At 43.5% G+C, this 26,523-nt stretch overlaps 1 protein-coding gene and 1 long non-coding RNA gene across 18 annotated transcripts; one reads left to right on the top strand and one right to left on the bottom strand.

The window, feature by feature from the left end:
- The first annotated feature begins 706 nt into the window (after positions 1-706).
- elnb (elastin b) lies at positions 707-26,194 on the top strand. Of its 17 annotated transcripts, XM_074611021.1 has the most exons (53): positions 732-1,000; positions 4,176-4,409; positions 4,596-4,781; positions 4,898-4,918; positions 5,119-5,301; positions 6,656-6,751; positions 7,127-7,207; positions 7,295-8,002; positions 8,243-8,323; positions 8,446-8,493; positions 8,616-8,678; positions 8,771-8,818; positions 8,977-9,039; positions 9,131-9,175; positions 9,327-9,590; positions 9,750-9,785; positions 9,911-10,300; positions 10,432-10,464; positions 10,563-11,411; positions 11,522-11,551; positions 11,902-12,114; positions 12,774-12,890; positions 12,980-13,012; positions 13,113-13,166; positions 13,349-13,384; positions 14,160-14,195; positions 14,327-14,596; positions 14,693-14,752; positions 15,064-15,111; positions 15,394-15,486; positions 15,611-15,634; positions 16,756-16,776; positions 16,927-16,950; positions 17,129-17,155; positions 17,495-17,554; positions 17,812-18,060; positions 18,215-18,367; positions 18,460-18,498; positions 18,585-18,641; positions 18,730-19,068; positions 19,183-19,239; positions 19,318-19,842; positions 19,933-19,974; positions 20,323-20,409; positions 20,470-20,505; positions 20,536-20,835; positions 20,983-21,009; positions 21,110-21,613; positions 22,009-22,092; positions 22,573-22,623; positions 22,900-22,923; positions 23,305-23,370; positions 24,617-26,194. In XM_074611021.1, the coding sequence occupies exons 1-53, from the start codon at positions 925-927 to the stop codon at positions 24,658-24,660; spliced, it is 7,335 nt and encodes a 2,444-aa protein (XP_074467122.1). In that variant the 5' UTR covers positions 732-924; the 3' UTR covers positions 24,661-26,194. The 17 variants fall into 17 exon arrangements, with proteins under 17 accessions (XP_074467108.1, XP_074467122.1, XP_074467118.1 ...); XM_074611007.1 differs by adding an exon at positions 707-725 and having other exon boundaries at positions 863-1,000; positions 20,323-20,835; XM_074611017.1 differs by having other exon boundaries at positions 10,563-10,997; positions 11,058-11,411; positions 20,323-20,835.
- Positions 14,323-20,402, bottom strand: LOC141752819 (uncharacterized). Its single transcript, XR_012590342.1, has 6 exons — positions 20,301-20,402; positions 19,657-19,814; positions 18,224-19,611; positions 17,795-18,024; positions 14,462-14,604; positions 14,323-14,380 (listed from the first exon to the last, which is right to left on the bottom strand). It is a non-coding gene; the product is annotated as an uncharacterized LOC141752819 (long non-coding RNA).
- Positions 26,195-26,523: the final 329 nt, after the last annotated feature.

Here is a 26,523-nt window from a genome sequence, read left to right as displayed (position 1 = left end):
GTCAGACGGCGGCTGGCGGTACAACTGTTTCACACTCTGCAGCTGTTTCAGAGGCGTGTCGGAGAACAACAGAGACCTTCAGGTAATGTAAAAACGTGAACAACTCTCTCTAGAGCCAGTGTTTGGTTTGTCCGTTCTGGGGCTACTGTAGAAACTCGGCAGAGCAACATGGCGGACTCCGTGAAGAGGACCCGCTCCCTATGTAGATATGAAGGGCTCATTCTAAGCCAACAAAAACACCTCTTAGTTTCAAGTGATTATACACTAATGAAAATATAGTTATCAATATTATACTCCATTTCCGACGATAGATCCCCTGAAATGTTACACACTGTTCCTTTAAGCTACATTTCATAAATGGATAGCAAAGATTCATGATCTGTGCCTTAATGAGTCACTATAGTTTGCGTTTCTCCTCCACTTGACAAACATGACACTGTTTTGAAATCTATAAGGAACTCCTGGCACAGTTTCTTTTTCTTTTTGAGGTGTCTGGAGAGAGAGAAAACTAAAGCAGGGATCCTTAATTTTTACAATTCACACTCTTACCTCTCGTACATGTTCCCTCTCTCTCTTTCTGTGTGTGTACCTCTCTCTCTCTCTCTCTCTGTCTCTCTCTCAGACCCCCACCCACCCTTCATACTCCCTCTTTTTGGCAGTAGAGAACCAAATAAATGCAGCCCAACAGTCATTGGGGGTTAGAACAACCCATTTGGTTTAATGAGGTGATCCAGTTTTTTCTCTCCCTCTCCCCTACTCTATCTTTCTCTGTGTGATTCTTAACCAATTACACACTGTCCTGTCTTGCACCCTGTCCCCTTTTTTCTCTGATCTCACTTATTTTCCCTCCTTCTTTCTTAAGGCCTTGTTGAGCCCTGATAAAAACCTGGACCTTGGGAGAGGAAAGGGACATTTGGGAGCGAGATGGCGAGAGGGATGGTGGCCACGTACCTACATGGCGTCTTCCTCCTGGCTCTGTGGAAGCCCTCACTGCAAGGAGGTGGGTTCCCTTTTACTGCATGTGTGCGGCGCTCAGCAGTGCAGCACCTGTGGATCAGGTGTCACATTAAGTTTATGTAGCAGTGTTCGCAGAAGAGATGCATGAATCAAGTTCCTGTTTTCTTTAATGGTAGTTTAGTGCATTTTCTGAGATTTTAGAGATTTTGTGAGCTGCAGCAACTGATGATGACGATGATAATGAGGTTGTTTAGGATTATTGACGATGATGATAAAGATTACCTACTTTCGATTTTTTCCTAGAATGCACACTGCAAGAAATTTGCAAAAATTCTGCCAAAGAGTTGAACCTATTTCAGTGTGGTCTGAAGAGAAGTGACAATATGTTTTGCTGTATTATAAGTGATTATCACTGACATCATCATTATCACTCCTGCAGTCAGTTTTTATCTTGTCTTGTGTGAATGTGTTTGTAATCTCTGATTGTGGAGAATATTGGACTGATCTTGTGTTGGACATACTTTCCTTTCCTACAGCCAAATGTTTTCAAGAGTACTGCCAACTCCTCACAGAGTAGAGTGCTTTTTTTTCTTAGTAATAAACCAAACCTTTTGGCTTTGTTGAATGATTTTAAAACCTTGTTGTTGTAACTTCCCAAAGAAAAAAAGATGTCCAGATAGCAACATAGTGTTTGTCTGGATGAACTTTAAAAGCACTTTAGTATGTTGACATGTTAAATAGTACATTAACACAGTATATTAACATTGCTTGGTCTCTGTGACTTCACAAAGCTCAGGTGTATTTGTCATCTCAGCTCTTCCTCCTCTTCAGGCGTGACGTCAGGACCACAAGGTTATAGTTAAATCTCTCATCACCTTTAATAAAGTGCTGCATCTGACTTTCAATGGACATTATAAAAAGAACTTAATGATAATCGTGTGCTCCAGATCTTATCCATCTCATTGTCTTGTCTGTTTAAGCTGAGTTGGCTGATGAAAAGAGATTCATCTCATCATCTTCTCGTTAGAGGTTTCAAAAGCTGCTCTGTAATTTGAATTCGTACCAGGTCAGACTGAACCACTACACGTTTAGAAGAGAGTAAGGAGACATGACATTAGGTGTTTAGTTTCTGTGGTTTGGTTTTACTGAAGCGGAATGGATGAGTATTTGTACTTTAGTCTCTATATTTTTGAACAAATCATAAGTAAACTAAAAACCTCTTAGCACAGAATATTCGTGGTAGATTTAAATGTAAATTGCCTTTATTAGATAGGAGCGGGATGACATGAACAAAGGTCGCCGGCTGGACTTAAACAGGGAACGTTGTGATTCCATACACAGACTTTTTCTGAGTCCTTATAACATATTCACTTGCTCATTTTAAATGTATCCTGAAATCAACAGTAAAACAGTGACAGGACAAGAATCAACAGCTACGCTAGCAGTTAGACAGATAAACCAAATATTGTTAGTCTTTCGGCTGCTCCCGTTAGGGGTCGCCACAGCGCACCGGTATGTATGCAGTATGCGTAGGTTTTACGCTGAATGCCCTTCCTGATGCATGTTTTGGTGGTGGGAGGAAACCGGAGAACCCGATGGAGAACATGCAAACTCAAACCCAGGACCTTCTTTGCTGTGAGGAGAAAGCACTAAACGCCGCGTCACGGTGCACCCCGGACAGATAAACCAAATAATTGGACAAATTTAGATTTTTACCTGATGGTGGCGCTAGATGAAAAGTCAGGGAAACACTAAAGTTAACTTTAACCATGAATGTCTGTGACAAATTTCGTGCCGATCCATCTTGTAGATGTTGAGATATATCGCTAGACAGATGAAAGTTTTAGCGTGGGTTTTCTCCGGGTTTTCTTCCTCCCACAGTCCAAAGACATGCAGGTTAGGTTAATTGTTGACTCTACTGTAAATTGCCCGTAGGTGTGAATGTGAGCGTGAATGGTTGTCTGTCTCTATGTGTCAGCCCTGTGATAGTCTGGCGACCTGTCCAGGGTGTAACCGTCAGCTGGGATCGGCTCCAGCCCCCCTTGCGACCCTGAATAGGATACGTTATTACAGATAATGGATGGATGGATGAAAGTTTTGACCTGCTGGTGGCGCTACAAGAAAAGTCAGGGGATCACTAATGTCTGTACAAAATTTCATAGCAAACCGGCACAATAGAGTTGAGATATTTCAGTCTACACCAGAGCAGTGGGCCGACTGACAGACTGACGTTTTCATCCCTGGAGCCACACCGCCAGAGTGGCTAAAAACAATAATAGTTACAGTATGATATCATGGACAATGAGTAATAAAATTATACAAACATTACTAATTCAATAATGAAATATTAATGTCGCCATTTCCCAACAGTGAACCCTGGATAATCTCTCATTAAAAAAAAATTAAAGATAATATTTATTATTTTAATTATATATTATATATTGTTGTAATTTATTGCTGAGCCCAACAGCTGTTTTATTTCATCGCACATCTCTGGTGAATATGAGTATAGTTGTACCTGTCCAATGTTTTATTTCATTAAAGATTCCTCCCAAAACAACAAAAGCCTTTGGGGGTGAGGAGGTTTTTGTGCTGCAGTGTGCAGAACAAGTTATTTACTGCGTGCTGTTAATGTGCTGTACAAGGCATTACAGTGAGATCAGTTACTCACATTCTTTAGGATTCCCTACAGACCTCTTCTTTTCACATCTGGACTGTGGGATCTTAAAAAGCCTTTCCTTTTATAGTTGTTCGCTCTCTGTGTTTCTATTTTTGGCTATCATGATTTGTGGAACAAAACATAGGTGCAGAAAAGTGTGAGAATTATGACCAAAGATGCATGCCTTTTGGATGAAGGGGCGTTCGTTATCAGCTACAGAGAAACTCAGAGCTCAGGGTTGATAATCGCTAACACAAGCACACGTATACTGTACACACACACACACACACACACACACACACACTGAACACACACTTTTCTCTGTGCTTGTGTGGCATCTGATCCAATTTGTTCAATGTGATCCTTGTTATCTACACAAATTAAATGGGTTTTATTAAGTGCTCATAAATTCCACAATTTCTGTCATCTGTTAGATGTCTACACTACAAAAACATTGTTGTGTTTGTGTGTGCGTGTGTGTGTGTGAAGCTGATCCTGAACAGAAAAAACGAGTTAACACTTGAAACCATTATAAAACCACACTGTCATTCTATATCAGGTGTTTATGTACCTGCTGGTGGAGCAGCAGGCGCTGGAGCTGGCATAGGAGGTGCAGGAGCTGGAACTGGATATGGACCAGCTGGGACTGGAACTGGATATGGACCAGGTGGGACTGGAACGGGATTTGGACCAGGTGGGACTGGAACGGGATTTGGCCCTGGAGGAGCTGGGACTGGATTTCAGCCTGGTGGAGGTGCTGGTCTGGGAGGCTTTGGACCGGGAGCAGGTGGAGGTGAATGCCATTTGTGTTTTCTGTTCAATTTTATGAACATTGATTATGATGAGGACGCTACACGTGAAATGCAGGCATCAGCGTTCAGATGCAGTTGTGGTCGTGAAAAATGATATCTGGTTTATCTTCATCTACATGCGTCTTGCGTGTTTTCAACTCACAATGTCTGATGACTGTATTCCTCAGGGGGCTATGGTGGTCAAGGACCAGGAGGAGTTGGACCTGGAGGAGTCGGACCAGGAGGAGTCGGACCAGGGGGTGTCGGACCGGGAGGAGTCGGACCAGGGGGAGTCGGACCTGGAGGCTTCAGGCCTAGCACCTTTGGCCCAGGTAGTGGTGGACTGGGAGTCGTACCTGGAGGTGTTGGAGCCGGTAAGACAAATACGGCTGGTTGGCATCTTGATTATCTGTAGAGAAAAGTCTTGCAAGATTTCCATTGTGATTTCCATACTGTTGATTTAATTGTAATGACTGCTTTCTTCTTACAGGTGGAAAGCCTCCCAAAACAGGTAAGACTTTCTGTTCCGCCTGCTGTTAGAGCACTGATTTAAGATGATTACCAAGAAGAAAATTCTAGTTTTTAATTAGGACAAAAAGAGGCTTTTAACAGACAGTAAAGCTCAAATGTCACGATAGGAACAAACCTACAGACCATGATGGCTCTAACCTCTGCAAATCAGATTTTTCTTGGTATCTTATTTGTTTCCAGGAGGCGGCTACGGTGGCCGTGGAGGAGTGACTGGAGGGCTTGGAGCAGGACAGGGAGCTAGAGGTGTAGGAGGAGGACTAGGACAGGGCGGAGTCGGGCCAGGTGGTTTTGGTCCTGGAGGCTATGGAACTGGGCCTGGAGGAGTTGGTCCTGGTGGTTTTGGACCGGGTGGCCAAGGCACAGGCATGGAGTTTTGTTTTTTGCCTCCTAAACATATTTAATGATAAATATTAGAGTTAGTTTTGTCTTTGTTGTGCACAAGAGCTGGTGGAAAATAAAAACAATAACTACCTTAACATTACCTACAAACATGCTACGTTTACTTGCGTCGTGTGACATTCACAATAAGAGGAAGTTCTCTGCTCTGCATACATGAATCAGTGGTCAGCCCTGTACTCTAAATATTGTTCCATGTTCAATTCAATGCAGCAGGATAAGAATTGCATACATGTACCATTATTTCATTTCCTCATTACCTCAAGGTTATAAGCCATTGTTGAGGGGCCACACACACACACGCAGTGATAAAGGCTAATGCATTAGGCATGGCAGGTCCCTGATAAAGGGCGGAAGTCATCACGTCAGTCAGAAAGACTGATTTGCTTTGGAATTTCAGGCCTCTCTGTTTTTCATCCCCCAAACATGCGAGTAGCCTGCGCAGGATGAGGAATGTTGGTGATAATATCCAAACGATCCTCAGAGGTTAAGCCTTGGTTTTGCGGAACCCTTTGAATAAGCACAGGAAACAGACTCATGTGTCACACTTTCCAGTTTACCAAAAGTCTGGCCGTCTCAGCCCAACACATTTTTTCATCCACGCTACACAATAATACCCACAAAGTGTGTTTGTGTTGCATGACTGCTCCACCCTGAAGAATAAGACGCAAACACTCTGAATCACCTGAACAAGCAACGGGGAGGCATGCATTTATAAACACTGTGTTGTAATTTCAAGCAAAAAACCACAAAGCCAATTAAAAGCCAAAACTGTCACATGAACACAGTGACCTAGAGCTGTGTGTAATAAAGACCTTTCACGGTGAAAAAGAAACAAATGGATTGTTTCAACCAAATGCCAGAAGTTTAATAACTTGTATTTCAACATGAAGCATCTTGTGTACCAGCTCTCTTTTAACAGGGAGTGAGCAAATTTAAGTTATAGCTTGATGCGTCAACCGTTTTTATTAGAAAGAAAGAGTCATCTTGGTCTCCCAGTGGCTTTTCTCAGTCGTCTCCCCACACAGGCTTCAGTTTCCTCTGTGCCGTCTTGTAATTGTTACTGACCCATCTACAGCCAAACCCTTTAAGAGATTTAGTTCTAAAGTCAAACATGCACACTTCAAAGAAATGTTCAAAACCTTTCCGGAGAACAAGTTAATCCTTGTGAGGTTTCTCTCGGGCAGCCATCATATATGTATGACATTACAAAAGGGTGGAGTCGCACAGGGACACACTGGATTCATTAATGCATGATGTAGTGTATTGTAGTCGCTAGAGCAAGTATAGGAAGTACTAAGTACTTGTATCTGCTTATCAGGCCTCGGGGCAGGAGGTTTGGGTGGAGGAGTGCTCGGAGCAGGAGGCCTCGGGACTGGCAGAGGTCAGGGAGCTGGAACAGGCTACGTACCTGGAGGTCAGTGGTTTGTCTACATCTGTATCTTTACATGACACCCAATAACAGGTTTAAATACATATGTCTGTTTCTAATTCCTCTTATATACAAGCGCATGACTGGATAAATGCATTAATAAAGCAAGGCAGGTGTTTTTGCACTGTGATACAACTATAAGAATAATCGAACAACATGAATAAACAGAGCTGGCTCTTGCCTGTGTCACTTCTACACAACAACCTGCTGGCACAAAGCGTCTCTAATGAACCGGTCACGCTGCTCCTCTGAAACACCCAAAAATGATTCTCTTCTCGACTAGTCACACACCTTACATTTTTATATATCGCTTACCTTGAAGAATACATGTGAATTAAACAAACCTCTGTCCGGACCCAGGTGGCTATGGAGGTGGTTATGGTCCAGGTGCTGGTCAATACCCAGGAACTGGTGGAACTGGTCCCAAACCTCCTAAAACAGGTATTTGCTGTTTATTAATCAACATTACACAGTTTTAATCACTGAAATATGACTGACTTTTGTTGGGGTTTTTTACCTTATGAACAGGTTATGGGCCTGGTGGTACCGGATTTGGACCTGGTGGTGCCGGAGTTGGGCCTGGCGGTGCAGGATTTAGACCTGGTGGTGCCGGTGTTGGGCCTGGCGGTGCAGGAGTTGGACCTGGTGGCGCTGGATTTGGGCCTGGCGGTGCCGGAGTTGGGCCTGGTGGTGCTGGAGTTGGGCCTGGCGGTGCAGGTGTTTGGCCTGGCGGTGCAGGTGTTTGGCCTGGCGGTGCTGGAGTTGGGCCTGGCGGTGCTGGAGTTGGGCCTGGCGGTGCCGGAGTCGGACCTGGCGGTGCAGGATTCGGGCCTGGCGGTGCAGGATTCGGGCCTGGCGGTGCAGGAGTCGGACCTGGCGGTGCAGGATTCGGGCCTGGCGGTGCAGGATTCGGGCCTGGCGGTGCAGGATTCGGACCTGGCGGTGCAGGAGTCGGACCTGGCGGTGCAGGATTCGGGCCTGGCGGTGCAGGAGTTGGGCCTGGCGGAGCAGGATTCGGGCCTGGCGGTGCAGGAGTTGGGCCTGGCGGTGCAGGATTCGGGCCTGGCGGTGCAGGAGTTGGACCTGGCGGTGCAGGATTCGGGCCTGGCGGTGCAGGAGTTGGACCTGGCGGTGCAGGATTCGGGCCTGGCGGTGCAGGATTCGGGCCTGGCGGTGCAGGAGTTGGACCTGGCGGTGCAGGAGTCGGTCCTGGTGGAGCTGCTGTGCCAGGAGGAGGTAGATAACATGATTTAGATCATGCTATACTGTATAGAACAATGCAATCCATTACTTGGTAATGCATACGTATACATTACCAAGTGTCCTGTAAATTGTTGGTTACTGTTAACTTTCAAGTTATGTTAAGATATTCTAAGAATTACTAGGTGAATAAAATGTGCTGTTTTGCTATTTAAGTTCTGCGTAAAAGTTTTATTTAGCCAACTAAAGTGACTTTTTACTTCATTCCTGTTTCAGTTCCAATGCTGCCACAGACTGGCACGACTGGGGGAGGACCTGGAGGAAAGAGCGGTGGTAAAGCATCAAAACAAGTTCCAGGTAAAAAAAAGAAGACAGTCCCTTTATTATTAAAGGATGTGCAACATCAATTCAGTTCATAGTTTATCATCAACCAGAAACACTTTGGGCAATGTTCTAAATGTGCGTATGCTGTCACACAGGAGTTGGGGTGCCTGGACTCTATCAAGGTGGATATGTACCAAGCCAAGGTATGTTGTAACACAAGAAACATATAATGAATGTATTAAACAATAGGATAATATGTCAGACAGTATTTTAACAGAATAAGTTGTAACAGTAGTGTGATTTTCTTCTCATCTTCCCTGGCTAGGTTTTGGAGGCCGTGGTATTCTCCCTGGAGTGGCCACAGGATCTGGACTTGGGCCTCAGACTGGTGTGTTAATGCACTCAGTGTTAATGAATCTTGGAATATCACATCTTGGTACACATGCCTAAAAACAACAACTATTGTCTTATTCCTCCAAGGGGCCGGGGTACTCGGCCAGGGGGGTGCTGGACCAGGAGGAGCAGGCAGTAAGTGTCATTAATTCCTTATTATATTACAAGCAGATGTTGTATGCGTTACTTGAACTTTAACACTAAAAGATTATTTAACAATAACAAATATTATCCCAGGAAGCAATTGAGTATTTCACAGGATGAGCATCTCAGTAGTGTATTTCTCACCTTAGATGGCCGTGGACAGCAGTTGCCTGGGGTTTTCCGTGGTTACCCTCTCGTATCACCAAAAACAGGTACATAGGATCGAGCGATGCAGTAATCTCTATTACATGATGATAAATGTAAAGGCAGAAACATAGAAAATGACTTATTTTTCAATTACAGGGGCGGGTAAATCAAAGAATCCAGCCAAAGCGGCAGCTAAATACGGTAAAGACACACTAGCTGAGCTTTCAACCTTGTGTTCAATGTATGACGGTCACATATTAATTGAATGTGTTGCAGAAATAAGCATTATGTAATTATTAAATACTCTATATTGACATTTTTTGTAAGCTCACCTGTTATTTTTCTCAACCAGGTGGAACTGGAGGAGGTTCATTTGGTCAAGGAGGCGCTTTGGGGGTTGGAGCTGGAAGACTGCCAGGTGGAGCGGGAGTCACACCGGGATTAGGAGGTGGAGTTGGAACAGGTGGCGGACCTGGATTTGGAGGTGGAGTTGGAACAGGTGGCGGACCTGGATTTGGAGGTGGAGTTGGAGCAGGAGGTGGACCTGGAGCTGGAGCTGTACCTGGATTTGGAACAGGCAGCGTGCCTGGAGTAGCCAGCAGCATACCTGGTTTAGGTAAATCTGGAGTAGTGCACCTTTTTCAGGTCGTTTAAGGGAGCCATCAAATCATTTTTCATATAATGCAATTTACAACAAATATGTCAATAATGAATATCCTTTTACATTTGCACATTTTAGTGTTTCAGTAACTATATACTTTTTTTTGTGCCATAGGTTACGGTCCTGGCTCAGCTAAAGCACGCAAATATGGTGAGACATATCTGCAAAGTTTTTGCAAAATATCAAAATAACATGATGAATATGTAGTGTGTGTATTTAACAACCTCTTTGAGTCCATAGCTGAGACACGCTCAAATTGTCTTTAACCTCTCCAGGTCTGCCGGGCGGTGCAGGCACTGGTGCCGTTGGAGGCCTTGGAAGGGGAGGACCAGGTGGAGGAGCTGGAGTTGGTCTCGGCACAGGAGGGGGGACAGGTGGGCTGGGTGGTGGCTATGGTTTTGGTCCAGGTGGTGCAGGTACCAGTGCGGCTGGGGGCCTTGGAGGTGGAGGACCGGGAGGAGGAGTTGGACTCGGCACAGGAGTGGGACCTGGCTCTGGGGTTGGTTTTGGTCCAGGTGGTGCCGGCACTGGGTCAGGTGGTCTTGGTTATGGTCCTGGTGGTGCTGGCACTGGCCCTGGAGGAGCGGGCTATGGGCCAGGTAGAACTGGGTACGGTCCAGGTGGAACTGGAACTGGATTAGGAGGAGCAGGAACAGGACCTGGAGGTAATTATGAATCAGTAGATTTAGGGTTTTTGTAAAATGTTGCCTATAATTATGCAATAGTAATGACTTAAGGATACAGACTGTATTGCAATAGCAATCACAAATGTATAATTACTATGTTTGTGTTTCAGGGTATGATGCCAATGCCAAAGCTCGTAAATATGGTAAGAATTATATAATTGAAAAACTGTATACTGTATCATTATCGTATAATTATATTTAGAATATCAGAACAAATAAAACATGACTGTTCTGCTCATAGGCATGTTAAGTGGAGCACTCGGAGGTCCAGGAAGCGCTGGAGGAGTCAGGCCTGGTGGTGCTGGTACAGGCTATGGACCAGGAGGAGTTGGACCAGGTGGTGCTGGTACTGGCTATGGACCAGGAGGAGGAGTTGGACCTGGTGGTGCTGGTACTGGCTATGGACCAGGAGGAGGAGTTGGACCTGGTGGTGCTGGTACTGGCTATGGACCAGGAGGAGGAGTTGGACCTGGTGGTGCTGGTACTGGCTATGGACCAGGAGGAGGAGTTGGACCAGGTGGTGCTGGTACAGGCTATGGACCAGGAGGAGTTGGACCTGGTGGTGCTGGTACTGGCTATGGACCAGGAGGAGGAGTTGGACCTGGTGGTGCTGGCTATGGACCAGGTGGTGCTGGTACTGGCTATGGACCAGGAGGAGCTGGAGCTGGTGGTGCTGGTACTGGCTATGGACCAGGAGGAGTTGGACCTGGTGGTGCTGGTACTGGCTATGGACCAGGAGGAGGAGTTGGACCTGGTGGTGCTGGCTATGGACCAGGAGGAGCTGGAGCTGGTGGTGCTGGCACAGGCTATGGACCAGGAGGAGTTGGACCCGGTGGTGCTGGCTATGGACCAGGAGGAGTTGGACCTGGTGGTGCTGGTACTGGCTATAGACCAGGTGGTGCTGGTACAGGTTATGGACCAGGTGGAGGAGTTGGACCTGGTACAGGCTATGGACCAGGTGGAGGAGTTGGACCTGGTGGTGCTGGTACAGGCTATGGACCAGGTGGAGGAGTTGGACCTGGTGGTGCTGGTACAGGCTATGGACCAGGTGGAGGAGTTGGACCTGGTGGTGCTGGCTATGGACCTGGAGGTACGATGAAAGATAAGGATGAAAAATAAAATAAGGAGGCATGTCTGACTTCAAATAGATCCCCTGGTTAATATAATACTAAAAGATCTTGATGTGTCTGTGTTTCGTAGGTTATGCTGGTGCCAAAGCCCGAAAATATGGTAAGAAACAAAAATAGAAGTATTAAAAAAATTATATATATATATATGTATATTCTTTTTTTAATATTTACTGAATGCAGATCTATCCGTTCATCATCAACTGTTTTTTTTTGTTTTTTACAGTAAATCTGTGTATCAACAGAAAAAACTATAATACATGATACACACATTCAGTGATATCCAATTCGGCATAAAACGCAGCAATTATTAATGTTATCAATTATATCTAGACTCTTTCCAGCTATAACATGTCGACATGTCTGCCATGAAAACAGCCTGTTGTTTGTCAATAGAGCGCAAAGTGCGATAGGGTTAGTTTATATTTTCTAACAAAATGTTGCTCTCTGCAGGTCTGTCTGGAGGTGCTGGGGGAGCCCTGGGTGCAGGAGGACTTGGTGGTGGACCTGGTTCTGGGCTCGGAATAGGAGGAGGGGTCCCTGGACGAGGTCTTGGAATAGCAACTGGTGGCGGACCTGGAGCTGGACTGGGGACTGGCGGAATACCTGGTTCTGGTGTTGGAACGGGAGGTGGACCGGCTGGCTTTGGACCAGGCAGTGTTGGAGGTATGAAGAGAAGAACAACATTCTCACAGTTCCTCAGAAACTGTATGAAACAAATAGAAACACAGATTATTAAACATATGATGCACATGTACACAAATAATCTACTCTAGTTGCCTATCTTTAATTCATGTGGTCATTGTTAATATTGATTAGTGGAGTTTTAACACCAGCATACTGCAGCTATAACAACCTTGTCACAATTACAGGACTGAATGAGTAGTGCTGAATGTGTGCACATTGAGATATTCCTGAACCCACACGATTATATGAACTCATTTTGTAGTGTGCACGTCTTTTAATTCTCCTGTGTTTCTCTCACATGATATCCTGGGAACCAAGTCACTCAAATATGGTGTGATTTCTACGTTATTTTTGGAAGAATAGCACGATTTGATCAATGTTTTTAAGAAAAACTGCAGTGTGCAAAAGAAAGGCTCAAAACATGATATCAATTAGGTCAACACAATCATTTTCTGTTTATTTCAAGACATTTCTGAGGCAGTTAAATTGTCTAATTGTCTTTTCATAAGCATCAACTCAACATTTAATACTTCCATGCAAGAATTAACTTAGTAGGTGTTTTTTCAAATATTTTAAGACGGTATATAGAAGAAAGCCTTTATTAGAGCTAAAGTCCTCACACATTTGCTCCCCCCTAGGGCTTCCTGGTGGAGGAAGAACAGGATACGGACCTGGTGGATATGGGCCTGGGCCTGGGACTGGTTACGGACCAGGTGGAGGCTATGGTGTAGGACCAGGGGCTGGATATGGAACAGGTTCAGGGGCAGTTTTAATTTAGATAAATCTTACCAAACTCAAATTAAGTTAAATCCTAACTTGTCAAAATGATTTCTGTTATTTACAGGCTATGGAGCTGGATCAAAACCTGCTAAATACGGTACCAAAATGTCCCTGTTTTGTTTATTGAAAACATAATGATGGATGGTTTACCCAAACAGCAGTAAAAGCTAAATTATTTTCATATGATCCTGATGCAGGTCAAGGTGGAATAGGTGCTGGTGGGGTACTTGGAGGTGGAGCAGGACGAGGTGGTGAGTTGTTTATGTATGATGACATTGAGCATTACAAGCAGAGAGCAATACAGATTTGTTTTCTTTTTGCTTGCGCTGATGCTTCTTTCTATTTGTTGGTATTTGTTTTTCAATGATACACTCTCCAAACCCTTTTGACGGAGTTTCTCATACTTCATTTTTTATCTTGTGTAATTTTATAGGTGGTTATGGACCAGGAAGCTTTGGAACTGGCACAGGTTGGTTTTCAGTGGAGTGTCTGTGTAGTAACGTGTAGTTTTGTCAGTGTTTAGATGTGAATCACATTTTAAGTCAAGATCACATTTAAATATGAACTATCTCTTTATTGACCTCTATTGGTGGTTAGTAGGAATTGCAGCAACAGGTGCCTTGCACCACACCTGGGCTGTAACTGAAACAAATAATCAGATCACATATAAATGGTAACAGAAATGCAATAGAAAAGTATAGTTAAATAGTAATATATTAAAATATTGGAATGACAATAATTCTCTGTCATTTGTTTTATTACAGTAGATAGGTGGGAGGACAGGGGTGGTTTCAAAGTTAGCATCTCATATCCCATCAGTATATTGCTGTATGGTAAAATAATACAAATGTCACCTTTACTTGGTTGTGAAATAAGTCCACCGCCTGCTATTCTGAAACGCTGATCAGATGTTTGGGTCATACGTGTCCCGCTTGATGCCGACTGAGCTGAATGTGATATTAGTTGATCACACCATCTCTGGTGACAATGTTTGTGCAACGTTACATATTTTAGCTTTAATTAAAAAAAGCAGTATTTTTTTTGTTTGGAAAATGAAATGAGATGATTTAGCCAGAAATCTCAGTGAGGAAAAGTGATTTTGTAACTAGCACTAGTCACCGACTCTAATGGTCACTTTTAACTACTTATCTCATCTGTCCGAATGCCTTTTTTAAAATCATTGTGTTTTATAGTTCTTTTATAGTTGATACATAAAACCAAATTGTATTTGTTGTGATCCTCAGGCTATGGCACAGCTGGATCTAAAGCTGCTAAGTACGGTAAGGTGTACTTTGACAAGACTCTGTGTCGAGTAGAACATTATGTGTATATTATACAATTGTTTAGGAGGAATAGAGCTGTTTATAAGCACCTTTTTTTAATTGAACAATTATCTCTTTATGAACTGTAGGGCTACCTGGTGGAGTCGTACCTGGGGCAGGAGCAGGGACTGGCACTGCAGGATCTGGCACAGGGACCGGCACTGCAGGACCTGGCACAGGGACTGGCACTGCAGGATCTGGTACAGGGACCGGCACTGCAGGACCTGGCACAGGGACTGGCACTGCAGGATCTGGCACAGGGACCGGCACTGCAGGACCTGGCACAGGGACAGGCACTGGCATTTCAGTGAATGGCACCGACACAAGCAGCAGTGCAGGGACAACAGCTGGACCCAGTGGTAAGTTTCTGTTTTGAGAGTTAAGAATACACATTTGTCAATTATTAATAATTAATCAGATAATCTATGTGTGATCAACTATGTCTGTTGGATCAGGAGGAGGAGGAGGAGGAGGAGGAGGAGCCACAGGAGGCACACCAGCTCCAACATCAGAAGGTATCTGCAGTGTTAGCACAAAGCAGTTGGTGACAACACACTTTAGTCACATATTACACATATTACTACATTTACTTATAGGGTTTACAGTACATTAGTTTTAATAAAAATATACTTAACAAGGATGGAAAAGACAGTGATGGAGGTGAGCTTCCAAATTAGAGGAATAAGAAAGAGGAAACTGGCTTATCTATAAATGATTTTGCCATTGTCTTTGTTTGATTTATTCAGTTCATACACTTATCCAAAGCCCTTTTACATACAGTACTATTTTAAATCTCAGTCCTTTTAATATTTGAACCTTATTCCAGGTGATGGTGGTGCTGTGATAGAGGGATCTGGAAGTTCTGGAGGAGAAGGTGTGTTTAACTTGCTAGATTCTGGAGAACCTGTCTTTTCTTACCTTGAAATCATGCACAGATTGTGTGCATAGATGACAACAATCATCACAAACACTGACATTCAGGTCCGTCCAAGGATGTAATAATTATACAAGATGGCCCACAGTCTCCATGGCAAACACCAGTGAAAATTAAGGAACAACACACTATGCTATATTGAATATTAAACTATTCTTTCAATATCACACACTCTACATCTTGTTAAAAAGTGTCCGTGTGTGTGTGTGTGTTTTAAAACAGGAGGTACTGGCGTAGCTGGCAGACCAGTGGGTGCAGGAGGTGATGGAGATGGATTAGGTGGAACAGGAATCCCCATCATTGGAGCAAAGCCAGGTATTTAGGTCATTTATAATACAAATTCAAAAGATATTGAAGTTAAGGTGTTAATTTATTCTGCTAGTAATTCACTCAAGAGTGTTCTGGAGGAAGTATTAATTAAATATTTTTTATAAAACAGGTCTCAACGGGACAGAAGTTCCAGGTCAGTGTTTATTTCATAGCCAGAGCTTCTGCATGTTTGTGTGCAAGCACTGCATGTTCATCCATTTCTGTCAGAGTGCAGTGCAGTGTTTCCTAGATGTTGTTGTGGACAGCGCCATCATGAGGCCATTTATAAAATGTATAACTTCTGAACTTTGAGGTGTAGAAGAAAACACATTTCCCCCCAGGATCCAGGATTATTTCAAAATCCCTGCCTACACAGATTATCTGCCATTGATGCTATTTAACATTTCTAACATGGATACATCATTCAAATAATGGATAACTTAAAAGGGGTCCTGTAAACATCGTACTATACTAATGTTACAAAGCATTTGGACTGTAACATTACAGACCCTTAAAGGGAAAAAAATACACTTTTTATGTGGATGTCCAATCAGTGTTGATGGTAAATGTAGTTAATTGAAGCAATAAATTCCTTAGTGCATGCTATATTGACTGAGAAAGCTATGCCGGCAGTGCCTACATGTGTGAATATCCGAAACAGCCAAAACAATGTAAAATGTATCCTCGTCCATAACATCCTCTGCACTCATATTTTGTGAAGCAATTTTGCAGTTTGCAATACAAGCAAAGAGTATAACGAAGTTCTGTTTTGGAGCAGAGCGTTTAGAGCACACCCGCTAACTACCCAGAGAAATCCAAGCTGAAACAGCCGGTAGTTCTTCCTTGCATCCAACTACGTCACTGTCACGTCAAATGACGGCGCCGGATGCAGGAAAAACAACAGATTTTGCAGCTTTCTCAGTCAATATAGCATACACTGAGGAATTTATTGCTTAAATCAACTACATTTACCATCAATACTGACTTGACATCCACATAAAAAATGCTGAATTTTCCCTTTAAAGTTTCAACTCAGTTAACCACCCCTGGTGCAATATTACGGAAAACCTGAAGGGGCAAAAATATTTATACAGCGTTCTTAAAAACATTAAATGTTTTGTATATTTACTAGTCAAAATTAAAAGGCCATAACATCCACACTAATTGGACCAAGTACTGCATGTAACATCTACAAGCAACCAACAAATGTACTTGCTTCCTTTACATTAGGAGTTAACAAGAGTCAACTGACCATGTTGTTCTCATATCCTACAGGTTCCACAGGAGCCGGCCCTGGTAAGTTGGCATAAAAGTATACTGAACACTGAGATGTTACTTGTGATTACTTGTGATTTTGAAATAGCGTTAGCATAACTGAAACATGCATATCACGCTATCACAAATGCTTTTTAATTTTGATGATTCTCCACTTGAATGCTTTCACAGCTGTCACTTTACCTGTACTTGAGCGTGAGTGTTTCTCTCTCACTTCCTATCAATACACTGGCACCACAGAATACTGCATGGCAGACTGACGCTAGTTAATGTCTGAAGCTGGCTTCTTATATATATTTAACTTTGAAAAAGTATTGCAAAACAGTTTCTGATTGATAGCTGCCCAAAATAACCCGTATTTCTGTCATTACAGTTGGTGGCGGGGCTGTACAACCAAGTGGTACGTACAGCTCCATTAACTGTTCAGTTTAGTATTCATATTGTTTTCAGGTGTTGGTAAGTAGGTCAGTGTGGCTCACATTCTCTTAAAATATATATGAGATGTCAGTGATGCCTGCACTTCCTGTAGTGTCGACTGACTTAGAGATTGTCACTCTGTATTACACATACAGCGTGGATCAGTTTTTCGCCTCCTGGCTTCCAACAATGATTCCCGCTTGTACTTCGGAGATTTCTAATTGCTTCCTCAGATTTCACATCTCATCTGCAGAGATTTTGTAGCTGAAATCACAGAATATATTCCCTAACGTTTCTTAAATTTCACTGTATAATGTTGCAGGTTCTGGTGGCGATCTCTCAAGTGGGATACTACCTGGAGCCAAACCCCTCAAACCCCCAGGTGAATGAAATACAATCCTATTTACCTTCAACTCAGGTTTCAGGATAACTTATAATGCTTGCATATTACCAAACATCAAATTACCAATGGTAAAAGACAAGCAACATATTGTATGACCTCTAATGAGAGATCATAAGCCAAACAGCCACCTATCAAAATCTACTATACATTCACTAGGGTTATTATTTGTATGTGTGGACTTTGTGGAATCGAATGCAGATCAAAATAAAGAAAGCTCACCTGTGTTCGGTCTACAGGTGTCCCCAGAGGCGACACGCCAGGTGAAGGAGATGGAGAGGGAGGTCCTGATGGAGAGAGAGGTGGTACAGGAACCCCAGGTGGAGGACTGGGAGGAGTAGGAGGGAGTCCTACCAGTGCCGGAGCAGCAGGAGGTGTCTCAGGTGGTGCAACAGGAGCGGGAAGAGGAGACAATCCTGCTACAGGTACTGGAGTTGGACCAGGAGGTGCAGCTGGTGGAGTTGGAGGAACACCAAAACCACCCAAAGGTGCCATTTTTACCATCTGAATGTACACTCCATTATGACTGACATTACATGTACTGTATCAAATTTCCAATCTAGCCACTAGAAATGACTAACATACAGTTTGTAACAAAAAATGCTCACACTGAAGAAAGAGATGTTTATTTTTTAAACGCAGTATACGGACCTGACGGGACTGTAGCAGGAGGCGCAAGTGGTGGCCTTGGTGCAGTAGCAGGAGGAGTTGGAGCAGGTCCTGGAGGAGCAGGCTTGGTACCTGGGGCTGGTGGAGCTGGTGGAGTAGGAACAGGAGCCCTTAAACCTGGAAAAAGTGAGCTGCAACCATTTTTTGTTCTCTGAAATGTTTGTGTATTCATCCCAAACCTACATGCCTATATTACAATTATACATTATCCATCATAGGCTATGGTGCAGGTGGAGCTGGAGTTTTACCAGGCGGAGGTATGCTGACTAACACTATTCTCACCATCTAGCAAACAACTGAAACATATCTGAAATACAGTTTATCTTTTTTTTATCTTTTACAGGCCTACGTTACCCGATTGGAGCCGGAGTAGGACAAGGGGCTGGAAAATCAGGCAAAGGTTCAACTATGTTCTCTTCTCTTAAATAAGGACTTCAGCAATGAAAGAAGCTACATGATACATTTAATGTTTTTTATCTTTCTATCAGTATATGGGACTCTTGGAGCAGGAGGCCAGGGAGGGGTTGTGCCTGGCGGTTATGGAGCTGGTCCTGGTGGCTATGGTACTGGTCCAGGAGGTTATGGTGCAGGACCCGGAGGTTACGGGGCTGGCCCAGGTGGTTATGGTGCTGGGCCTGGTGGATATGGAGTCGGACCTGGAGGCTATGGAGGCCAGACTGGAGGCAGAGGCATTGGTGTTGGTCCTGGGGGTGCCGGGACCCTCGGAGTTGGAACTGGTGCTGGAGGTTTAGGAGGAGGAGTAGGAGCAGGCCCTGGTGGAGTCGGTGGTGGACTGGGGAGATATGGTGGTGGTGTGGGTCCTGGTGGTAAGTTGACCTCTATGAAAATGTTGTACAGTGTGACTCAATTTAATCAGTCTAATTTTAAAAAACATGTAATTGTAATACTGGTCAACTTATCTCATCTGCTCTGTTATCCAGGTTCAAGATATGGCACAGGTCCAGGACTGGGCACCGGCGCTGGCAAACCACCAAAACGTATGATAACAATTGACAGATATACAGAGCCCAGATGCAAACATTTACACAGAAAACTGAACCAATATTTGTTTTTAGGTTATGGGGCAGGAGCTGGTGGTACTGGGGTTGGACCTGGTGGCTACGGGACTGGACCAGGTGGTGTTGGTCCTGGCGGTTACGGGACTGGACCAGGTGGTGTTGGTCCTGGCGGTTACGGGACTGGACCAGGTGGTGTTGGTCCTGGCGGTTACGGACCTGGTGGCACTGGACCAGGTGGTGTTGCTCCTGGCGGTTACGGACCTGGTGGCACTGGACAAGGTGGTGTTGGTCCTGGCGGTTACGGACCTGGTGGCACTGGACCAGGTGGTGTTGCTCCTGGCGGTTACGGACCTGGTGGCACTGGACAAGGTGGTGTTGGTCCTGGCGGTTACGGACCTGGTGGCACTGGACCAGGTGGATATGGACCTAGCTCTGCCGGGACAGGACTGGGTGGTGTCGGAACCAGGCCAGGTGGCTTTGGACCAGGTGGTGTTGGAACAGGACCAGGTGGAGCAGGGGTCATTCCTGGTGTTTATACTGCTGGAGGTCAAGGACTGGGGACAAGAAAGCCCCCCAAATCAGGTATAATGCTCATGTATTATAACACTAACAACAACATTTAGTCATGTATTATGTTTTACGATACATTCACGCTGTTAACTCCTTCGATAGGCTATGGATCATCCTCACTGGGTGGAGCAGGCTATGGGCAAGGTGAGAAACTTCTTTATTCTAACACTTTAACACCTACAGATTGTTCAGTGCTACATGGATACTTTTGTTGTTGCCATGTCATGATTAACTGTGTATGTTTTCTTCTTACATTCCTATATACAGTATCTAAATCTATATGTAGAATACTTTTAACTGAACATTGAGTTATCTGACTAAAGCCATGCTTCTTCTACTTGCTTTAAAGTAAAGCAATGCAACGGCTGGCAAGTTAAAAGGTTTCTTCTCCGAAGCCAGTGCAGAAGTGGGAAGAAAACAAAACAAAACCTAAAAAACAACTCAAAAGTACAGCTTTTAAGTTGCTTAACTATGCCTGTTTTCTGGGTACAGGGGTTGGACCTGGTGGAACAGGTACTGGACCTGGCAGATATGGGCCTGGTGGTTTTGGGCCTGGCGGAGCTGGCACAGGAACGGGAGGTTTCGGACCAGGCGGTGCTGGCACAGGAGGCTTCGGACCAGGCGGTGCTGGCACAGGAGGCTTCGGACCAGGCGGTGCTGGCACAGGAACGGGAGGTTTCGGACCAGGCGGTGCTGGCACAGGAGGCTTCGGACCAGGCGGTGCTGGCACAGGAACGGGAGGTTTCGGACCAGGCGGTGCTGGCACAGGAACGGGAGGCTTCGGACCAGGCGGTGCTGGCACAGGAACGGGAGGCTTTGGCACAGGCGGTGCTGGCACAGGAACAGGTGGTTTTGGACCAGGCGGTGCTGGCACAGGAACAGGTGGTTTTGGACCAGGCGGTGCTGGCACAGGAACAGGTGGTTTTGGACCAGGCGGTGCTGGCACAGGAACAGGTGGTTTTGGACCAGGGGGCCAAGGATTAGGAAAAAGAAAACTCAAATCTGGTGAGTAATGATCCTACAAGTAAAACTATAAGGCAGGTGATATACAAATACTCATTGCACTGATGGAGACACCCATTTCATTGTATTGTTTCATAAGAAAAGTAATTATCAGGACACTGTTTGACCACTCTCATCCATTTTTTCCAGGTTATGGAGGAGCTGGGTATGGATCAGGTGAGGTTCGGGTTGGGATCAGGATCAGGGATTGTAAATGTCTTTTTATACATTAATGTAGTATATAGTTGTGCTTATATATTTACATGTTTCCAAGCAGCAGGTACAGGAGCTGGTCCTGGTGGAGTTGGAGCTGGAACTGGTGGCTATGGCCCAGGAGGATATGGTCCAACTGGGACGGGCCCTTTTAGTTATAGGCCAGGAGGTGCCGGAACCGGAGGCTTCGGCCCAGGAGGCGCTGGAACCGGAGGCTTCGGCCCAGGAGGTGCTGGAACCGGTGGCTTTGGCCCAGGAGGCGCTGGAACCGGTGGCTTTGGCCCAGGAGGCGCTGGAACCGGTGGCTTTGGCCCAGGAGGCGCTGGAACCGGTGGCTTTGGCCCAGGAGGCGCTGGAACCGGTGGCTTTGGCCCAGGAGGCGCTGGAACCGGTGGCTTTGGCCCAGGAGGCGCTGGAACCGGTGGCTTCGGCCCAGGAGGTGCTGGAACAGGGCCAGGCGGTTTTAGACCTGGTGGTGTGGGTGGATATGGACCTGGTGGCCAAGCAGCAAGGAAGCCTTCTAAATCCGGTTACGGCTCGTCGTTGGGTGGAACTGGCTATGGACCAGGTAAAATTCACTATTGATGCATATAAATATTTAATTAAAAAATTCTGATAATTAACAAGCTCTTATTTTCACTGGATATTCATCATACAGAATAAAGATATAAAACAATTCCACATTAATAATGGAATAATGGAATAATAATTATATAAATAGTGACTAAAATGAGTAACTTTAGGTGTGGCACAGCACAAACTGTACAAGCACAGCTTCATATTCTTCTCCAATGTGCCTGATGTTGTCTTTGTAAAAGGTGTGAGGCAAGTCTGTCAAACATGAAAAATCTAAACTAGTAAAGCCTTCTCTCTGCTAACAGTATATTGTGTGTCATGGATAACTTCTGAGGCTTTTAAGTACGTGACTGATTTCTACATATTCGTACTCACTTGCCTGTCCAGGTAGTGCAGCGGGAGGAACAGGAGGAGCAGGAGTTCCAGCAGGAACAGGTCAGGGAGTAGGAGGAGGTGCGGGCGGCTTACCAGGTCAGTTGAAGTGGAGCACTGATACAATACAGAACAATAATACAAGAGTATGAATTTGCATTTTTACATTTTGAGACTTAATGATAGAAAAAATATACGCACACTTAGATCTATGCAGTATTTCACTTTATTCTAAGCTTTCGGTCTGGAATTTAATAACCTAGTTATTTCTACCAGCCTGTCCATTGTTGAATCATGTATGCTCTGATGAAGGTCTGACAGACTAAAGTGAAATACTGCAGAGATGTAAGTGTGCGGATATATTTTCTATCATCTTTTGGACTCATTGATTCTTCCAGCACCTTAGCAAATATTAAGACAGGTGGAGCTGTTGTCATCCTGCATTACCTACATTTTGAGACTTGAAAACAAATGCATTCACAGACCACTGCACAGTAAATACCTTGCCTACCTGATGGGAGTCCAGTCTATTCAGAGATGTGTGTTGTGATGCAGGCTGTAATGTGTCCATTGTTCCAGCAGGGGGTGTTGGCCCTAGTTATGGTAGGACGGCTGGTGGAACCTATCCAGGTAAGACAGAAGCACTTTGCCACACGTAACTCCCTTTTTTGACAAACAGCACATTAGATACACACACAGTAAATATTGTTAAACCTTTCAAAACACACATGGTTATTATGCACACAAAGTAGGGAGACAGAGAATGCTTTTATCCTGACCTTGCATGGTGAATATTTGCTTTGGCATATCTTCATTCATGTCACTGCTGAGATAACAAATGACACCATTGTAAAAAGAGTATCAATTGTTCATTATGACTCTATCTTTCCTGTTATTGTTCTCTAGGATATACGGGGGCCGGCCAAAAATGTAAGAAAACTCCTTCTGCGATGATCTAATTAGCTTCAGTCTCTTAATACTCTCTTAATAGTCTCTTAATTGTATGTCCAGCACTAACACGTATATATACACATGGCACACACTGACACATAATGATCTAGATGAAGACAATCACCCATTCAGTTCTTGTTCCTTAAAGCGACTTTTTAATAATAGTTTAGATGCTTTATTAATCACAAAAGAGAAATTTCTGATGTATTGTACATAAATTGTTAACATAAATAAAATAAAAGGTTTGTTTTGGAAAAATGAAGTCAGGTATGTTTCTATAATCTCTAATGTTGGGTATTATTGTAGAGAGCCTGTATAGGTCTGCAGAATAACCTCCTTTTTTACTTTCATGTTCTTTAGCCAAGGCACAGAAGGCAGCCAAATATGCAGCCATGCAGGCCTTTCTGGGAGCTGGCGGCTACAGAGGTAAAAAAAACCCACATTGTATTGCTTTACAGTAAGCTAGAACTATACACTGTGAAACATTGTACTGGAATTTTGTGAGTCAACTAAAACTTTCTTATCAACCAGAGTCATCAGAGTTCTTCTGAACTTAAGTGTTGTAACTTGTGGTTGTTTCGTGGGACACCATGATGAAATCCACCTCAGTAATGATCTCTCTACACTCTGAATTCAACGAATCTACTTGGACCAGCTTCTAGTGTCATCTTCCACCCTTTTCTCTGAATTAAGTCTGGTACAAACATGGTTCCCAGAGAACTGGCATGTTTAAGAACGGTCACAGCCGTGACCGTTTTACAGCCACAAATACAGGAACTATGTGGTTTTGTGGTAAATGCAAAACTGAGCCTTCTAACTGAGATAATGTCACTGGGATGCAATTCGGACTGTAATGCTTTTAGCCTTGGAACAATATAGTTTTTAGGGCTGTCAAAGTTAACGCGTTAACACAAATTCTAAACTAATCTCTTTAACGCACTAACGCATTTTTTATATTGTAATGGACTCAGTTTTAAAGCTAGAGAGAAGATACTGGCATCATATGAACATAGAAAACCTCCTAATGAATCTATTGGTACCAACCATGTCACACTAGCTTGTCGTGAAGGAGGTTAAATAATGCTCCAAACTTACGCTAAATTTTGGCGAGGAAAAACTGCCGTGGCCATTTTCAAAGGGGTCCCTTGACCTCTGACCTCAAGATATGTGAATGAAAATGGGTTCTATGGGTACCCACGAGTCTCCCCTTTACAGACATGCCCACTTTATGATAATCACATGCAGTTTGGGGCAAGTCATAGTCAAGTCAGCACACTGACACACTGACAGCTGTTGTTGCCTGTTGGGCTGCAGTTTGCCATGTTATGATTTGAGCATTTTCTTTATGTTAAATGCAGTACCTGTGAGGGTTTCTAGGCAATATTTGTCATTGTTTTGTGTTGTTAATTGATTTCCAAAAATAAATATAGACATACATTTGCATAAAGCAAGCGTATTTGTCCACTCCCATGTTGATAAGAGTATTAAATACTTGACAAATCTCCCTTTAAGATACATTTTGAACAGATAAAAAATGGGCGATTAATTTGCAATTAACTAGGACAATCATGCGATTAAATATTTGAATCGATTGACAGCCCTTGCTTTTACCCATACAGTATGCATGCTGTATGTCAAGTGAAGAATAATTTTTGTCTGTTCTGGTACTTAGGCGCTGGCTGTCAGGGTAAATACTGTGGCCGAAGGAGGAAGTGAGAGACCAACAGACAGGAAGTGACCTCATCAAACCAACAGTGGTGCTATTGCATGATGTCTGATTGTAAATGTCTGACCTGCCATAGAAGCTAAAGCTTCAACACATTCAACATTGTTACACTTTTCATTTGCTTAGATTTTATACAAGGGTCTCTTTCAAAAAGAGAAATCGTTCTCAACCTGTTATGGACGCGATTCCTCAAAACAAGGCGAAGCCTGTGTTGCAGGCTGCTGTGCAGAGTAGTGAAATTGGTCCTTGTTGTGTTGGTTTTTGGAAAATTCAGTGAAGAATTTTTAAATGTTCACCACTTCAGAGGATCCCGACTACCAGGCTGAGAACAAGATTTCTTCTTAAATTGTGAGGCCAAGCTGTACTATAATACAGTTTGTGTTTATTGTTGTTGAACATCATTTGTGTTCCTTTGCAAGTATCAGCATGAATCCTCTGGGTGAAGACTGATACCAAGGACACCCTCAGGGCAGCTCCTCCAGACCTGTCTGCGTGCTGACACAATGATTCTCCAAGGCCATACTTTTATCCAGTTAGACTGGGTTCTCCTTGGGTCTGCAGAGTGTAATGTTTGTTTTATTAATTCACTGTTTTTAGCTTTTTACATCAAAGTGCAAACACTTGGATAATCTGTATAAAGAAACAGACGGCTGCTATTTTGGGGGAACTGTGAACAAAAGTGGACTTTTTTTGTAATGTGGTGTTTTGACTGGTCATTATCTGATCCCTGAAAAGTAGTCTGTGTTCATTTTAGGCCTCAGCAGCATCAACAAATGTGGAGGCTGAAGGTCCTCAGCTGTTAACACTCGTGAGATTCTTCCACTTCATGCACAACATTAAAGGCACCGTTTTATAGCTACTTAACACTAATTGGTTTTAATGTAAACTTTTGGTTAACATGCATATTTTTGTCATTATTAGAAAGGTGTATTTGTTATGATATAATGATGTGGTTGGATTTGGCTTTTATATTTGCTGTTGAGGTAAGCATTCAAACTAAATGTGAGGTAATAGGATTAGAATACATAATAGTGCATTTAAATGGCATCTGAGGAGCGTTGTTACTGTGTTTTTCTTTTTTTTTTGGATGTATCTCCTTTAACACTGTTAGGAAATTGTTCACGTTTGCTAGTCTTTTTAAATTATGCTGAAAAAAAGCAGAGAAAAAGCGGAGTGCTTTATGAATTTAGTCTCATTTTACGAATTCAAGTGCATTAATACATTATTAAATATTTGAGTTATTTTGTGTGTGTGTTTTAACAGTTTTTAAACTTGTGTACTATTATGATTAATATAAGTGCTTTGTTTTCTATATTGTGCTAAATCACAATGTAGTCTGATGTCATTTGGATAACAAGTGTAATTGAATCTCATCTTGCATTTGAGCTTACGTTTTATGTCTCTATCATGTAGCTCAACGTGTGTTTTTAACATCTGTGTTCTTTGTGCGGCCTATGAAGAAAATGATGCACTTTTGTACACTTTCAGACAATGCTCTCTGAAATAAAGAAATGACCAATGACAGTTGTTTCAGGTTATTGTTATTTTAAAGCAGCTAGAATAATTGACAATTTTGCACAGGCACAAATGTGTGAAACAGTCAGGTTGTCTTCTTTTGGCACAAGGTCAAAAGGAGGAAGCTGCACATTCAGAGGAGGAAGTTGGTTTTTGACGTGTTAATTTATTGTGCTAGTGTGATAACCACAAGCTAGCCCGAACAACAAACTACGACCTGGGACGACTAAAAATAGTTAGAGCAGCAGTGAAGCGTTCATGACTCGTGGTGACTCATATCGAGACTCGGCAAATAGTACACACTACAGTCCATTACACTGTAGAGTTCACAACAATAT

Source organism: Sebastes fasciatus, chromosome 16, assembly GCF_043250625.1.
Source record: "Sebastes fasciatus isolate fSebFas1 chromosome 16, fSebFas1.pri, whole genome shotgun sequence".
Classification (NCBI taxonomy): domain Eukaryota; kingdom Metazoa; phylum Chordata; class Actinopteri; order Perciformes; family Sebastidae; genus Sebastes; species Sebastes fasciatus.
Note: the sequence above shows the minus strand (reverse complement) of the source record. Positions and strands in the feature narration are given on the sequence as shown.

Excerpts from the sequence above, each read along its gene's own strand:
- elnb (XM_074611007.1), top strand. The coding sequence starts at position 925 with ATGGCGAGAGGGATGGTGGCCACGTACCTACATGGCGTCTTCCTCCTG. Across the intron at positions 6,752-7,126 it reads AACAGGCTACGTACCTGGAG|GTGGCTATGGAGGTGGTTAT; the intron begins GTCAGTGGTTTG and ends GTCCGGACCCAG. Across the intron at positions 15,635-16,755 it reads CAACGGGACAGAAGTTCCAG|GTTCCACAGGAGCCGGCCCT; the intron begins GTCAGTGTTTAT and ends CATATCCTACAG.